A 16639-nucleotide genomic window follows, 5' to 3' on the forward strand; every position below is an offset into this window, starting at 1 on the left:
AAATATTTTTTGCTTCTTTTCTGTACGTGCGTAAAAGGGGCTTTGGCGTAGCACCCAATTTCGGCCGTATCCCTTGGATTGTAGGATCTCGAGGTGTGCCGAGATATTGCTGAGGTCAATTCGACGCACAGGCTGCTATCATCGATAAAGACGGGACCTCGCCAATGACCGCTCCCTGGGTCCGGAGGCGAGTCGCTATTTTTTTTTCCGGTTTTTTTTCGGAATTACTATAGGGTAAATTGTTACTCTAAATATACATAAGTGCGTTTATTGTATTAAACTAAAATATAATTTAGTTAAATAAACTTATATTTCAATATATCAAAAAACTAATTTGTTATAAAAAACGTATTCTTAAGATACTGTAGAAAAATTAGACCGCTGCAATAAACGCATCCGCGCATATTTGAAGGGATAGCACGAGTTACACGTAGCGGTCGAGAGTGTAATGACAACGCAGGTGAAAATAGCGGCAACACGAAGTCAAGGTTGCGTATGGTTAGGCCGCATTCGATTCGATATGATAATCATCTGTTTCACCACTATTTCTATTCGGACACTGCAAATACAGCCGTAAACATGTCGTAAACAGGCCAATACCACCCCCAAGTTCTACACATTTGACCCAGTCATGATTCCACCATGTCACGGTGCTGGAGCATGGATAGAAGTACTTGAATCCGTTCAGGCCAAGTCGGAAACCAGGGAAATAATCCACCGACTGCGGTCATCAGCGCTGGTAGGACAGTCTTATATATGACTAGCGAGAACCGGTGTGAAACCCCTCCTGAACCATCTCATGGACCTTAATATTGCAATCGCTTGTAATAGGAGTTGTTTTTTTTTTCATATGCACAAGCAGTTTCCTATTCTAGATAGTACAGATATGAATCATGTTACACGTGTATATGTTACAATGAGGCGTTGTCAGAGGAGGATTCTATCCATACATCTCTAGTCATTCCAGCGGGTATATATTGTCTTTTCGACGCAGGGTTGAGATCAGTGTTATTTTCGCCACGCCGGGTTGGCCATGTTTACTATCGGTCGTCTTTGCGCCCGCATGTACAATTCGTGCAGTTTGGGGTCGGCATCTGATCGGATAACGGAACCAATCGACATGAAGAAGCTGCAGAGAGTGTCTGTTAGTTATTGTACAGAGACTGGCATCCAGGAAGAGCTAATCATACCCGAATGTAGTGCCAGAAACAAGCATATACTGTCCCAATGTTCTCATGATGCCCTGCGCACCAGCGCCGTATCGAAAGATGTTGACGGTTCCTGTGATGCTGTTAGATGTCGAGCAAACCACGGAATCGGCTTGTTGTTCTGATTTCATACCAAAGATAAAGCCCATAATGGTTCCGACAGCTATATCCTGGTCAGCGCAAGCGACAAGGCCAGAAGTTCTTCGCTTGACATACTACCGCCCATCATGGCACCCATTTTAACTAGACGTCCATTTTGTTAGCCGTTTTGTCGTCTCTCCACCGCACGTATTATTATGCAGTCCTACGCTTGTCAAAGTTCGACGGGCCATGCTGGCCGCCAGTGGGGACTGCTGCAACAGGAGGCATGTCGTTTCTTCGTGAGGTTGCTCTCTCGGCAGTGAGGTCGGTGCTCCCTTGGAACAAGATCGGATTGAGCAACACCAGTCCAGTCTTGTTCAACCACGACCATCTGAAATTCAGTGGACTTGGACCCTTGTTGAAGCTCTTGTCACCCACACACTTGATTGGATGTGGCCACCGGATTCGGGTAAATATTATTCCCCCAGTTGAGGCGCCCCTCACAGTCTCCTTTCCACTGTGGAGCGCCTATTTCTACTGTGCTCCCCGTCACGTGAACTGCGATCATGAGCGGGCGATGGGTCTAGCACAAGAGTCATGAGATAATTTATGCTCGTTGGACCTAGTCCCATTAAACCGAAAAGCAGCGCAGAAACCGTTTACAATATCCAGACCGCGTTCGTTGCGACTTCTACCGGTGGCTGGTGAAGCACCTCGAGTGCGCTCTGCACTGTATGTGGCTCCCATCACTCTCGCTCCCGCTTGAAAACAGCGAGCACAGCAAGAGACCCAGCAGCGCCTAGGAGGAACAGAACGGGGGTAACGCCAGATTGCCAAATCCCCCCTTTCATATCACTCCACACCAGCTTTCTCAGGACACACGCGCCCGATTCCATCGCCGGCACCCCCAACTTTTTCCTTTGGTAGGTCACGGCGGTCCAGTTCGGAAATTTGTTCCCTGACGTGGCCGACCGGCAGTCGCTCTTTCGCTTTATCTGGAGAGCCGCCAATGCTGGCACCCCTCGATCCGAGTCCGACGCTCATGCTGACGAATTTTTTGGCATCCAGAATCATCCACATCGGAGCTTCCATTGGCACACGAGGGAATCGACCATTGCTCCGAGCATCACTTCTTTTCTCGAGAGGTTCAAATCGTAGCCCGGTGTCGTCCGAAGAGCGGTGGAGAGGTGTAAAGTCGACCAAATACGCATCCGAGGCTCTATTCCGCAACGGCCATCACGGCATCTGCAGTGTGCCCGCCCCCTTCACCACAAGATACGCTTGAGCCTTCCTCATGACCGCAGTAGCCAGCCCTCCGACCTTCCCTCAGATTTCTCGACCAGCATGGGGCGCAATTAGCGGTAGCAACCCCATGGACCCCGACGAAGTGAGAGGCATGTTCGCACCGCGAAAGTCTCTCTTGAGAACAAACTCTGCTTCATCATTGTCCTCCAACGCATCAAACACGTCCGTTGCCACAAATGATTCACAGTCGAATGGCACTTCGTTATCTGCTGCGTCCGATTTAAGTCAGTGGTCTGCAACGGCTGGTCCTCGAAAGCGACCGCAACCAAAGACGCCTTGGCCACCTAGCAAGCCCGACGTGCAACCGGACTACTCGAGGCTCCCCGCCAACCGACCAAACGGCATGGCTGCACATCACAATGGACCTCAGCCGGGACCAGGCCAAAATCAAGTGATGCAGCAGCAACAGATGATGCGCGGCCCGATGGGTGCGGAGCAATTCCCTCCGGGCCAACCAGTCCTCTACCTACTGTCACTCAACGGCACGTTCGAAAGAAAAACTATTGCTGTTCCCTTCGCGCCTGACAGCTTAAGAATTGGCCGGCAGACAAATCAAAAGACTATTCCTACTGCTACCAATGGCTTTTTCGACAGCAAGGTTCTATCAAGACAGCATGCCGAAATATACGCTGAGCGAAATGGCAAGATATATATTCGAGATGTCAAATCTTCAAACGGCACATTTGTCAATGGCACACGCCTTTCACAGGAAAATCGTGAATCAGAGCCTCATGAACTGCAGACGGCCGATCATTTGGAACTCGGCATTGATATCGTGAGCGAGGATCAAAAGACTGTAGTACATCACAAAGTTGCAGCAAAGGTCGAGCATGCCGGATTTTTGTCCAATACCAACAATGTCTTGGACATGAACTTTGGCGACTTGGACCCGGCCAACGGCACAATGATGATTCCTAATGGGCCTCTTCAGATGCGTGGCCGGGCAAATGGCCACGCCCTGATGCCTGGCGCTGGTGGTCGAATGGTGAACGGTGGCATGAACAACCAAGGAAATGGGATGCCACAACAACGGTCCTTCTTCTTGGCACCAATTGCGACGGATCAAATATTAAAACGGTTAACGGTAAGTGGGGCGTGTCTTAAGAATATTAAAACTTCTTGTTATGCATCAGCTAACTCTTTTCAGTCGGAAATGAGGAATGCTCGGCTGCAGGCCCAGGATCTTAGTCGCACAAACCAGTTCGTGAATACTCTGCTCACGAAAGAAGATGTAAAGGATCTGGAGAAACCTGAAGTGCCCGAACCGACCAAGCAACAGCAGTCACAACCGTCGGTGAACGGTGGCATTCCCTTCCGGCCTGATCCCAAGACGCGCTTCTCGGAACCACCCGCACCGCCACCACAACAACCACTGCCTGAGAAGCCAGATGTGCCCTCACTAAAACGAGGCCCAACCGAGAGACCAAAGTCTGGTCCTCCCAATTCTGCGGCGGCGCGGCAGGAGAATATGAGTCAGATCATACAGCTTACAGAGGCGTTGAACAATGCGAAGCGAGACATTGATACCCAAACAGCACGGATGCGAGAACTAGAGGAGATGCTTCAGAAAGAACGAGAGGCTCGTGAGCTTGCGGAAGAACTTGCGAAACGGCTTGAGGCGTCTGCAAATCTCCAGATGAACGGATCCGTCATAGCCCCTGCTGATGTGACGATGACCGATATTTCCGAGTCGGCTCATGAACTGGAAGCCGAGGAATTAGGTGATTCAAGATCAGCTCCGGAAGAAACAGAGCCACAAAAGGACGACACGTCCGCCAAGGAGGTGGCAGCTTCTCTGCAGTCTCGAATTGACAACTTGGACGAGCAGATGAATGATATGCGAATGCAGATTGAGCACTGGAAGCACCGATGTGAGTCAGCAGAGTCTGAGAGGGATGAGAGCAGGAAATCGCTGGTCGAAATGGTTGCCCAGCTTCGTGCAGAGGAAGCCAAGCGAATTGCTGCCGAAGAGAGACGCCGCTTAAGATCAAGACCAAAGGCGACCGAGTCCAAAGCAGATGTGACCGAGCAGGAAGCTCCAGCCATGGCACCGCCGAAACCAGAAAAGCCCGACAAGGCAAGTTCTACTACCAATACATCCAACACAGACACGGAGGATGGACCAACCCTGTCAAGAGCAAACACAATCACGCCACTGTCTTCACAAAGAGGATTTGTATCACGGGACCAATCATTACAGGCCGGGTTGCCGTATGCGTCCATGCTAGGCGTGGTGCTCATTGGAATGGGTTTAATGGCATACATCAATGGCTGGCAGTCTCCGCCTCCTCGGATAGAGCAATGATGGCACACGAGATGCTTCAAGACGATGCTGAGATATACACTATATTCGGAACAATGACCTCTGCATATGCTGCATAAGACAGTGCTCGATATCACTTTTATTTTTTTGGGCATCGAAATCATTTCATTCTTGCTCCGCAAAGCATACAGCAAAACTGTCATAAAAGCCTTTTATTCAGATAACGACATGAGAAGATGACGATGATCATAACAGGATTGACCATACCATACCCTCTTTCCCTTTGTACATTTTATTATTGCGGGTGTTTTTTTTTTCTTGTACCAAATCGAATGCAAACGACAAGGCCAGGACTTCAGGTAAGGTGTCATATGATACATGTGGGTAGTCTTTGCTTGCGCAGGATGAACAGGACAGGCGTTGAACTTGTTATTCATGTTTTGCATCTGGGAAACTGTCAGGGACAACAGGAAAGCGTGCTGTGGACTGCCGCTCGTTGATGGGTGGACTGGTATTGAGTGTAGCACCCGTCCGATGTTATAATTCATTTTGCATAGTAAGCGTTAGGGTTAGCGTCCCGATCCTTATTACACCTGGTTACAAAGCAGCGGTCCTTGTTTTACGTCTTGTCCAGAGTGATTTCGTGGTGCTACAAAGAGCGTAGTAGCTGAGGAGGTAGGTTAACTTGTGTGCTAGTTAGTGCTCTGTACAAAGCCACTTATCACGTACAGTTGTCATGTTTTAGTATAGGCAAAACCGTGCCAATGGAATGCAAAGGAAAAGAGATGGCTGATGAGAAGAATCGACCTAATATGTACGATTATTGACTAGTTCCCATTCACTTCAAGGTCTGCTTCATAGGTCATCACGCAGGGAGGCATAGATGTAAAAGATTAACCTGGGAGTTGATGATGCCAACTGTGAACACAAATGGATCGCACTCGATGTCACACATTTCCTCCTCCTTGCCATCGGCTATCTTTAGACTCAAATCTTGACAATAGTAGTCTCTCATCATCTCGATGACTATTCTCGACGTCTACTAAGCGGCAACAATGAGATGCAGAAAACCACACTGCAATCAGCAACACGTGCAGAAATGGCTTGGCTTTGAAAGATATTCGGCGCGGGAAAATTTATACTTGGGAATAGGTGCCGGAAACAATGGCTGGCCAGATATACCCTGCAACCACAAGCGCATTATTCTTGCAAGTTTCTCTTCACACGTCATATTGGGCGGATTATAACGACCTTTACAGTCGTGTTTCGCGGCTCAGCAAAGTCGATTCACCATTCAAAGAATGAGGTGATTTTGCGAGCATTAATATCGGAACTGAACTGATGCATGTGCGTCGATGATTCGTAAAAGGAACGTCGTGCACGGACCATCAGATAGTGTGGGTACCTATCAACGGATCATGCGACTCAAACACGCGTCGGGAACTTTTCCTCCCCAGCACGAGTTTGACCGTCCGCAACAGCATCACCCAGCAGATGCAACTCCAATTCACTCGGTCCGAAGCATTCAGTAGAAACCGAGGCAGTCGAAGAATCGGTCGCCGAATTTGCCGCCAATCCCACCGAACAGCCACGATGCCAACCTTCCAGAGCAACAAGTTCCGAGGGGCCGGCGACGCCAGCAAGCTCGGCTCCCAATACCGGCGTCTCATGAACAAGCACCCCTTTGCGATGTTTGGGCTGCCGTTCCTTGCCGTCGTCGTCGCGGGCTCGTTTGTCTTGACCCCCGCGACGGCCATCCGGTACGAGCGACACGACCGCAAGGTCCGACAGATGACCAAGGAGGAGGAGTTTGGCGTGAGGCGGGCCGCTCGCAAGGTAGACATGAAGGAGGAATACTACGTAAGTCCGCTACTGGTCCGGGGCTGCTTCTAGTAGGCTTGACGGATGTTTTTTTTTTTTTTGCGATATCGCCACAAACTTCAAGGAAAGGGGGGGAAGCACTTGGCTGTAGAGGGAGACTGTTGGCTGACGCAAGTGTATGAAATTGCAGCGCCTCGCGGGACGAGACCTCGATAACTGGGAGCAGAAACGTGTCGAGCGACTGCCGGGCGAAAACGACGGCATTCTGTGATGTGCCCTGCTTCGGTTACGCGGCCCCAGTCTTGGGTTGCTATATCCCTCTACGGGACCGATGCAAGCTATGAAACGGAGATGACGACGGCTTTGGAGGGACGTCATTGTCCGGGACTATTACAGCAGTTTGTCTTGGGCGCACGCTGGACCCTGCGCGGTTTGGCCAACTGAGAAAGGGAAAACGTGATGGAAAACCATCGCGACGGCGCTTCCAAACGACGGGACCACTTTACGCAGCTGGGGACTGATTGTGGCACTGGAATGTGCATGGCACATCAATTCAGGGGCGCCGAAACAAAGATCTGCGGAATGCCATGACTGGCGCATCTGTGCGTGGTAATCACGGCATTCAAGACTAATGGGCACTCGGTATGGCGTAAGGCGTCTCCCTTTTTTTGCCTTTTTTGTCTTTTTCCGCTTTGGCCGTAGTTGCCACGAGGCTCCAGAAAGGCATCATCAATGAGGGACTTGGGGGTGGAGGTGCGACGGACGTGTGGAAACTTCGAAGAAGGTGTTGTTGTTGGAGATGGATACGGGGTAACTAGTCAGGCTGCTAGTGAGGTGTGGTGCATTGCTGGCAGAGATGCTTGGGAGGCTTGCAGTCCCGAGACAAGAAGGCTTTCCCCTTGCAGATAGGTGAAGCTGTGCCGGCGGTGAAGAAGCCATCATGATGGGGAAACCAGTCTACTGCAAGCATTCAACGGTGCGCTCGGAGGTTTAGTGACTGGAGGGCCTTGGCGTGCATTAGTTTGCGGTCTGGCTATTGGACATGAGTGATGAAGGTCGACCGCCCTTTTCACCACTTGGGCCACGTTCAAAACAAGTAGTGCCTGGTGTAGTAATACGAGATGATGGACTGTGAAAGCGAAATCGTCGCCTTGACACGAGTGATGCAATGCCGACGGCGATTCCACCGCTTAGCCATCAAATGGGCCACGTCCAGAGCAAAATGGTGCCTTCCTTGTACGGCAATACGAGAGATGATCTACTGCGACGGCGGATCGTCCAACACAGACGCCGGAATCAGCGGCAAGCCGATGATCGACCCGGTCCAGCAAAAGCTTAGCATTGAGCACCGACGACGGATGACGCAACTGACTGATGCTGTGATGCTGCTCTCGAGGTTTGGTGGAGAAGAGGCACACTGACATTCATACTGGCACCATTGCCGTTTTCCCGTGCCGACTACACGACGCGGCTAGAAGGCAATTGATACAACGCCCGCGCAACCGATGGTGTGCAGCAAGAAACAAGCGAGGCATGCCAGAGGGGGAAGCAAAGACGAGCACGAGTGATTTGACTCGGCCACTGGCGTGCTCGGGACCAAACGATGGGAAAACGGGTTCAGTGCGTATCAGATCACCAGCCATGATGTCGTCTGCCCGGGGTATGCCGGCCAGATGACGCTATTTGCAGATGCGGGAACAGGGGTGACTGGCCAATGGGACGCGAGAAATAGGGTAGGTGATTGTAGGTTTGGCGTGCAACGCAGCCGGGCCAGCTCGACAAGCAACGACTTTTTCCACGGCCATGAAATTGTTGAATTGATTTCTACCGAGAACGCGAGAGCTTTTTTTGCTGACCAGGTTGTGCCGAGAACCGTGGTTGCCGTGAAAAATGCCATTTATTGTGTATGTATAGCTAGAAGGGGGGGCGCACAACAGCGTTCATGTACGCCAAGGATGCGGTTCACGTTCACGAGGCCTGCGCAGGCCGGGGTACAGGCAGACGCAGACACACTCACACACACACACACATGACAAAGTGCGCAATAGCTGACGACGTTTATCAATCGCGCCGTCAGGTCCGTCGGACGCAGGGCTCACTCGGCACGGTTTCACCAATGCGGTCTTGTCTTGGCTCACCGCAAAACACAGCATCACGATTGCTGCAAGAGTAGCAAAGACACCAGACGTGTTCCCCGCACCTCCCGAGCGCATCGCAGCCCAATGGCCACATGCAAAGCACTTTGCGCCGTCGAGTCCTCTCGTTGGACGGGCGCTGGACGTGATCGCGATGGCCCTCATCGGGGCAAACGTGTTGGCCCGCCACCGCCCGCCGGCTGCGCCTTTTTCGTCTCGTCTCGTCTGAGTCGGTACTTGGCGACCAAGTATCGCAAAAAACCTTGGGCTCCAGCCAAAGGCAAAAACGTTGACAGAACTCAATCTCCCAAGGCGCACCCCCGTCGCCCGAATTCGCCTGTATCGGTAAGTAGTGAATGCCCGGGCGCCCTCCGCCGCAAGCCCTGTAGCGCGCAGGCTAGACGCCACAGGCACCGTTTTCCTACCAAGATCTTCAAAAACCCAGCGCACTTATCAGCAAGTCTGCTTGCGGTGTTTGATTAGATTGTGGCGTCTAGCTGCGGTGACGGGCAGCCTAGTCGCGAACCTGTGGCGCCGCGCTTGCCAGCCCCCCCCCCTGGTCGGCGAAGAGGCGCTGGCAGCTCAATCGAGCAAGAAAGTGAGAACATTTGAAGGCGGGGTGCACGACGCCCGCTGCAACGAATTTAGAGTTTTTCGTTTTGCCTCTTTACTTTTAATTGAACATGTGTAATTTGCGACGAATTGATACGTCAGCCACGGTGAGTGGTTTTTTTCTTTCGTTCTTTTCCCTTCGGCCAGATTCGCCCGGCAACGTCACGGTGATAATACAAGCGCAAATTGGCCGGCGGTTGCACGAGACGAAGCGAAGCGAAGCGAAATGGAAGCCATCCCCTGTTTCCCCTGCTTGGGCCGCTGTTTGTCGGGCGCACAACGTCCCGGCTCCGTGGCTCGCTCTGCCAGCTCTTGCATCTTTACATTTGATGTCACACAGGCCGCACAGACGAGGGGAGCCGCCCACGTGAGGAGAGCTCGACAAGATTGAACATTGAATGCTTTGAGCCGAAATGGGGGCTTGCCGCACAACCCTCGGGGCCACCACCTGATGTGACTGGTCGGGTTGGGCGGATGTGGTTTTGGGGAGACCAGTTGACGTCTGAAAAAGGTAAACCGTCTGATGTTGCATTCACTATTCACTGCATTGTGACGGAAACACGGAAAGGAAAATTTACCGGTATAAAAGTTGAGTTATAATACCCTTTTCCTGTCTCCCCTCTACGGCTGCAATACCACGGCGCTAGGTCGGCCTGCAGGAGGAGGGCTGCAAGGGACCGAAAGCCAAGGCTTGGATAGCATGAGGCATGATTGCCATGATGAAAGGGCCCCCCGGGAGCAATCAGTTGCAGAGTTGCGGGGAACAGCGACGGCGCGCGTGATTGGCTGCTGGATGCGGTGTAGAGGGCGTCATAGAGGGGCTTTTGCATCGTGACGAGGGAGGATGGGATGCATGCTGGTTGGTCATCTGACGGTAGTTCTTACCTGACCAACGTCGCCAAGGCGGTGTTTTGTTTCGTGACAATGGCGGAAAGACTCGGCTGCCTTGGCTGTCTTGCTTCACTTGCAAAGTACATGTAATTCAGCACGACAGCCTTCAACTGATTACACACGTCAGCTCGCGCGCATCGCAGCCTTTTCCTCCCCTCCTTCCGCAGCATCTGCTTCATTTCCCATCGACCCCTCTAGTGCGGCACTCTGCGGCCCGCAGCGCATCCATCCATCGACAGAACCCTTGCTACGCTGGAGAGCATGGATGCCGGCGTGTCGCGGGAAATTGCGTGTCTTTGATTCAGCCCCAAGCGCGGGTTGCGCAGCCAGCAGCATCAAGAAGAGAGGGAAGGTAAAGAAAAAGCAAGGTGGAAAAGTCCAGGGGTCGTAGATTCACCTCTAGGCAGACGCTATTCGCGGTGACGGTGGGAGAAAAAAGATGCACCATGATATTGCACCTCTTGAATGCCGCTATACTAGGGGTGTGCACAAGAGCGGCCTGGCAGTGCTAGCAACTACGTGCGATGCTTGGTATCCCTAGCCTATTTGTGCCCGCATTAGACTGATGAATTCATTTGATCGCTAGCATCCAAAGGTTGCGCGATGCCCATTTCCGTTGATTACACGCAGCGCGAACCCGCGTTAATTGACATGTGACTCATGAAACGCAGTCCTTGGTAACGGCAAGACACACTGGGCGGGGAAGTGCATTCCAGTCACGATGGCAGCGTTCAGCCGATCTCATGTCTCGACGCTAGACCAGGTCGTAGTACTCCAGACAGGAACCGTCACCATCTTGGAGACGGGGGGAGACTAGCACCAGGTACCAGAGTCACGTATCGGTGACATGGTCTGGTAAAATCAACCATCAAAGGTCCAGGCTCAGGCACCGCCAGCCACGAGAGTCGATCGCTGAAAGAAAAGTGAAATGCCACCGGGGACCACCTGTCTCGCTGCTCGCACACGGACCAATTGGCCTTTTTTTTCAATCTTTTAGGCTCTTCTTCCTGCTTGTCCGGGGCGAATCGCGGGCCCCGTCTGCCCACAAAGCCCACTCTCTGATCCGGCGCACACAACTCCTCCTCGCTCACACTTGCACGTCTCACGCTTACCACATCACACACGAAGCCGAATGGCGTATTCCCGACAGTCCATCTGCGGGCCGGCCTTGGGTAGCAGAATCCAGTCTTGGCCTTTTTCATCCATCCCCTCCCTTCCCCAAGGCGGTCAGCGTCAGCGCAGAGAAACCAAAAAAGCGGGGCACGCCCGAAGTGAAAAAGTTTCATGTTTTGCGACAAAAAGCTCTGTCTGGCAGCGAGATGCTCGGCGCCGACGACATGCATAACGTAGACTCGCTGCGCGCCCTGTGCCTCTGACGCAAATGCATGCTCTATAATGCTCAGTTGACGCTCTGCATCGAGGAAGACAAGACGTCAGCGATCGAATACCGAGTACCATTCTGGTGTAATAGACCAGCTGTGGCTTGTTTTTTTATTTCCCCGCTTGATGGTCGCATCGTCCCATGAGGCCATCTGTCGCACCGAGTATCTTTGTCCGGAAAGGTCAAAGAGCGAGTTGCTGCTCCGCCCAAGGCCGCGATGCTACCCATGGCCAAAACCATGTAAACTCAGACGTTTAATAATATTTAAAAAAAAAAAAAAAAAGGCAGTCCCGTTTTGCCCTTGCGACGTATTTCGGAAACAAACCCACCTCTGTACTTGCGTATTTTCGTCGTGCTCCGCCCCGAAACGAAAACATGTCAATCCATCCAACGATGGCTGCCGCATGCCCAGATCCGACATGGAACCATGGCGCAGGGTTCAAGCGAGCATCATCTAAACAGGTCGACAGGGGTGTTGAACAGCGTCCTCGGTACCTGGGATCGCTGGAGACGCCGGAGACACAAATTAAATAATGACTGGTAATTTTACTTTATCTTATTTTGCCTCTTTCTTCCTTTACATCATCCATTACGGCGGCGACGGGGCTCCGTCAGCCCAGCCGGGCCAAGGTTGTCGCCGGTGGCTCTCGTTGGTGGGAGCGCGACCATCATACGAGGCGGATGACCTCAATGGGACAGGGGTACGGGGTATAGCTCGTTCACGGGCCATTTGGAGCATACCGTGGCTTGGTGATTTGTGAGATTTTGGGTCCATGATGAGATAGATGGCTGCTTTTGGTTCCGGATAGTACGCGGCTGACAAAGGCTGAGCTTGATGACAAGTTGCTGCTGCCGAGTCCGGAACTTGGAACATGCTGTGATGATGGGGGAAAAAAAGAGAAGATTAAACTTGTGAATTGTGTCTTGCGGTAAAACTCGACGTCGTCGTCATGTTGCTGCCGGGCCTTGGCAGCTGGGCTCTGGACCACGCCTGGGCACGCCTCTCGCCGACTGCTCCGTTCACATGTAGATGCATTGCGTGAATCCCGGTGTGTGCCGTGGTGGTGAAGTTGTCATTTGTGTGAGTGGGCTTTCCATGTTGCCAATGCTGGAGTGAGAGCCAAGCCAGCGCAGCCCCCAGAGTCGTCCGTCGTGTCTCACCGCGCACCAGACTTGACAACATCACGGCGTTCAACCATTTTTTGCTGCCTCTTGTCGCCCTTTGAGCGAGCAGCTTGTGCTAGTGCGGACGAGGCGTCGCTGGCGTGCTGGTGGCGGAGCCGCGGCCTGCGATCAATTGATGAGCGACGAGCTCGACAAGGGTCTGTCCTGGGTACATGGGTGCGCGGTCACAGTCATCAGGTCCGCCAGGGAGGGGGGGGGGGGGGGGGGGGGGGGGGGCGCCCATCAGGTCCCGTTTTCGCAACATCCCTGTCGCCTCACGGCTGCACCCCCCCACCGTGTTGACGTCTGGTACTTTGTACGCCGTACGTTGACGTATGTACCTGCAGCACACCTCATGGCCAGCTCTGCATATATTGAGTGCCCTTCCCACATGCTGCTTCGTGCCATCTGTTCTCTGCCAGGACCAGGCGTCGTACATCTCGACATTGATGGTTCGGAGCAAACGCCCAGCCTGGACGTTAGCACTCAAACACATCTCCTAATTATAAGTTATATACATACACTTACCTGCCTGGCGTCTCACCACGTCCGCCCAACACGAGCTATCTGACATCATCCTCCCGTCGGCTTTACCTGCAATACCCCGAATCACCCGGCATCGACGGAAACCAACTCAGCCAACCTACTACATATATAATCTACAAACACACACCACCTCGCATCACCGACAACAACGTCATTATACACTCCATTGGCCCAACATGCACGTCCTCGGCAACATTGGCCACAGCTTCAGCCAGCGGCGAAAGACACACAAGCCCAAGGACCTGCACATCCGCAAGGTGTCCTTCTCCGGCTGCTCCCTCTCGTCCGGCTGCTCGCTCTCGTCGTCATCATCGTCCACATCGTCCACATCGTCCACATCGTCCACCTCCACGGCACGCGCACCCTCATCGGCCAGAACGCCCATCACCGGCTCCTCCTCGCCGGGCTGCTTCGGCCCCCTCAGCGCACACCCAACCTTCCACCCTCCGCCGCGGCTCCACGACCGGCCGCTCATCAGCCCCGAGCGGTGCCGCGACCCGCCGGCGTCGACCTTTTTCGACGACTCCACCGACGACGAGGACTTGGGCGAGGACCACCAGAGCATCGACGGCGGCGACTACACCGTCGTCGGCAGGGCGCAGGCGCTGCACTTTTCGCACCCGAGCGAGATGACGATGCCGCCGCCGGAGCAGCAGGCCGTCGACACCCCCGGCGCCGCCCAGGACTACTTCATGCTGCAGCTGGCCACGAGGCGCCCGCCCATGCCGCGCTCGCGCTGGTCCGAGTCGACCGTCCAGACGCTGGACCAGGACCTCTCGTCGGCAGACGACCTCGACCTCGACGAGACGCCGGGCTCCGACGCCCCCGGCCCGCTGGACGTTCCCAACTTTAGCCACAAGCGCAGCGTGTCCACGCCCAAGAGGCCGCCTATGCGGTCGCTCGACAGCCTCGAGGACCTGATTAAGCGGAGCGGCTGGAAGCGGCGCGGCGTCGTGTTCAACGGGAGCGAGAGCGAGAGCGACGCGGGGGCTGACTTGTAACTACTACGCATGCGCTGGCTGCATGTCCTTTTCCATCTTCTCTTCATCCGTCATCACTTGGATGTCTGACTCTATTTTCTTGTGTCTTTTACTGCAAGCATGTCTGCATTTTTCTTTGGGTCTTTTTTTTAGCATGGCGCTCTGGAAGGGATACCACGGGATGGATGGGGGCTTGTATGACTTGGCTTATCTATTCTTTCATTATAATACTTGTCCATCAGGGCGTATACCACTCTTGGTCTCTTGTGTGTCTTATTGGTGACTTTTGGTGATGCGTATGGGTGATTACGCGTGCTACCAGACACTTGGTTGTCTTTTTGGTGACGATTTATCTTGTGATTGCACTGATGGGTGACGATATCTGTGCTACACTACACTTGCATGTCTGTAAGCATGTGTGTCTTTTGATTGGTCATGTTTTACTTGTGTTTGTATAGATGGGTGATTACGTCTGCTAAGCTTCCTTGTGTATGCATGTGCGGTTGCGTTTGTTTGTCATTTTTTTTTTATTATACTAATGGACACTTGCACCCGTGCTATCCTTACTTGTCTGTAGGCATGTGTCTATGCGTTCATTTCTTATAATTATATGAATGGATACTTGTACCCTGCTATGCTTCCTTGTCTGCATGCAAGTGCTGCTGCCTGTCTGTTCCAATCGTATCCACATCCATCATGACTGGCGTCCTGCACCTCGTCTTGCGTCAACGTGTCCGTAATTGGCGCCTCCATCTTTTTTTGTTTTTCCTAATACGGTATATGTATACCGAGCACACTTAGCGTGTTGCTGCCTCTTGCATCTTTCATCACCACTCACACCCGTGGATGCTTCCAACGCATTTGCCGGCTTCAGGTGCCCTTCTCCACGGTCCACGGTCCCTGACTCGCCGCCGTCTCGGAGCCCCGGCATCGAGAAAAACGCAACGCTCAGGCATTTTTTTTTTTTTTTCGTTGCCCAATGTTTTGCGCCTTGGCGGCGCGCCCTGCTAGCTCGAGGTCCACCGATGATTCCTCACATATCCTCGCCCCGGACAGGGCTCACAACTTGATACAATCCCGGCACCCATGGCCGTTTTCGGACTCTTGCCCCACCCTGTATGGGATCCAAATGCCGAACATTCCTCAATTTATCCATGATGAAATTAGTTTTTTGCAAAAAAAAAAAAAAACTTGAAACTTGAACTGTCCGATCCTCCCGGCCCATACTTTACAGCACATCATTTCCGAAAGCACTTTTTCCTCCTCCACTGCCTTCTGTGCCCTACGGTCCACTTTTGTGTTTATCCGGCTCCCACGGCTCGCAATCCCACTCTTGGCAGGGACGGGAGGCAGAAAACAAGAGTGTAAATTAAATTACGTCACTTGGTTTTCGGGTTTGTCCAGCACCCCAGCCAGGCTAAGCCGGACCCTTGGAAATTTGCCCAACGCCATTCTCTGTCGGCGGGTCTGCGGAAAATGCCAGATGCAGCAGGTTTTTGTCTTTTTCAGCCTTCACTGCTCAAAGCGACGGCGCCACGATTTGGATTCCAGAGCACTGGGACGGGATGACGGGCGGGTAAGCCAGTTTCTGCCAAAGGCTGAGACGTAAGACGCCGATGGTCTGTTTTTTTCTCTTTTTTTTTCTTTTTTTTTTCCCGGCTAATTTGCGACGGGGGCCATGTTTCCGATAAGCCAAAAAAAAAAACGTGGCAATTTGTTTTGGGGTCCGGACCTGGCGTGTGCTTGGCGGCTGGCAGGCCCGGGATTGGCTGGGCTGCCGGCGAGCGTCGCCCGTCGGCAGGGGACGCTGCACGTGGACGCGTCCCGGCCGTAAGGCTGAGTCCCTCTTCTGTTTCCGTCTTGTTGGGCACGTGCATGGAAGCGCTTTGTGTGGAATTTTAATTAAATTCCTTGCGAGTGGCCTGATGGCTGCTATTTTGGGCTGCGCGGCTGACTTGGGACGGGCTGCACACGGTGCTTTGCATGGGTCGAGGCCGTGGTCCATCCGACCAAGGTTAGGGCTGTGGGCTGGGCTGGAATTTGCTGGCTGCTTTATGTTGCTCTAGTGTTGATTGATTTTATATTATTTTTTCAAAGGCTATTCAAGACACGGAGAAGAAAGAGCAAAAAGAGGGAAAGCTGAAAAAATCTACCAAGGAGCTAGTAAAAATATAAACACGATAAGCTAGTTTATTCTTATTACGGAGGGTTATTTTATCTTTATTCAGACATAGTTTTCAGCCTCTATAATG

General features: G+C 52.6%; 5 protein-coding genes across 6 annotated transcripts; 3 read left to right on the top strand and 2 right to left on the bottom strand.

Annotated features, from left to right (window-relative positions):
- Positions 1-437: 437 nt before the first annotated feature.
- MGR2_2 (subunit of TIM23 translocase complex) lies at positions 438-1689 on the bottom strand. Of its 2 annotated transcripts, XM_066122384.1 has the most exons (4): positions 1425-1689; positions 1342-1371; positions 1191-1281; positions 438-1129 (listed from the first exon to the last, which is right to left on the bottom strand). In XM_066122384.1, the coding sequence occupies exons 1-4, from the start codon at positions 1444-1446 to the stop codon at positions 1009-1011; spliced, it is 264 nt and encodes an 87-aa protein (XP_065972638.1). In that variant the 5' UTR covers positions 1447-1689; the 3' UTR covers positions 438-1008. The 2 variants fall into 2 exon arrangements, with proteins under 2 accessions (XP_065972638.1, XP_065972637.1); XM_066122383.1 differs by having other exon boundaries at positions 1342-1689.
- Positions 1690-1913: 224 nt separating this feature from the next.
- Positions 1914-6147, top strand: J3458_021061 (uncharacterized protein). The gene is made up of 2 exons (XM_007815037.2): positions 1914-3678; positions 3742-6147. Exons 1-2 carry the CDS (start codon positions 2584-2586, stop codon positions 4897-4899), a joined length of 2253 nt encoding a protein of 750 aa, XP_007813228.2. The 5' UTR covers positions 1914-2583; the 3' UTR covers positions 4900-6147.
- A 303-nt stretch (positions 6148-6450) lies between these two features.
- On the top strand, positions 6451-6949 carry COX16_2 (Cytochrome oxidase assembly; the record flags this gene model as incomplete). Its single annotated transcript, XM_007815036.2, has 2 exons — positions 6451-6717; positions 6869-6949. The coding sequence occupies 2 exons, from the start codon at positions 6451-6453 to the stop codon at positions 6947-6949; spliced, it is 348 nt and encodes a 115-aa protein (XP_007813227.1).
- A 4155-nt stretch (positions 6950-11104) lies between these two features.
- Positions 11105-11659, bottom strand: J3458_021063 (uncharacterized protein; the record flags this gene model as incomplete). The annotated part of the gene is made up of 1 exon (XM_066122385.1): positions 11105-11659. The coding sequence occupies one exon, from the start codon at positions 11657-11659 to the stop codon at positions 11105-11107; it is 555 nt and encodes a 184-aa protein (XP_065972639.1).
- Positions 11660-13288: 1629 nt separating this feature from the next.
- J3458_021064 (uncharacterized protein) lies at positions 13289-14882 on the top strand. Its single transcript, XM_007815035.2, has one exon. The coding sequence runs from the start codon at positions 13584-13586 to the stop codon at positions 14406-14408; it is 825 nt and encodes a 274-aa protein (XP_007813226.2). The 5' UTR covers positions 13289-13583; the 3' UTR covers positions 14409-14882.
- Positions 14883-16639: the final 1757 nt, after the last annotated feature.

Source organism: Metarhizium acridum (assembly GCF_019434415.1).
Source record: "Metarhizium acridum strain ARSEF 324 chromosome Unknown scaffold_577, whole genome shotgun sequence".
In the NCBI taxonomy this organism is placed as follows: Eukaryota; Fungi; Ascomycota; class Sordariomycetes; order Hypocreales; family Clavicipitaceae; genus Metarhizium; species Metarhizium acridum.

Bases quoted from the DNA above. Each gene is read 5' to 3' on its own strand.
- J3458_021064 (XM_007815035.2), top strand. From the start codon at position 13,584: ATGCACGTCCTCGGCAACATTGGCCACAGCTTCAGCCAGCGGCGAAAG.
- MGR2_2 (XM_066122384.1), bottom strand. From the start codon at position 1,446: ATGGGTGCCATGATGGGCGGTA. The intron at 1,372-1,424 runs GTATGTCAAGCG...ACCAGGATATAG, and splicing joins GGGTGCCATGATGGGCGGTA to CTGTCGGAACCATTATGGGC. The intron at 1,282-1,341 runs GTATGAAATCAG...ACAGCATCACAG, and splicing joins CATTATGGGCTTTATCTTTG to GAACCGTCAACATCTTTCGA.
- J3458_021061 (XM_007815037.2), top strand. From the start codon at position 2,584: ATGACCGCAGTAGCCAGCCCTCCGACCTTCCCTCAGATTTCTCGACCA. The intron at 3,679-3,741 runs GTAAGTGGGGCG...AACTCTTTTCAG, and splicing joins AAATATTAAAACGGTTAACG to TCGGAAATGAGGAATGCTCG.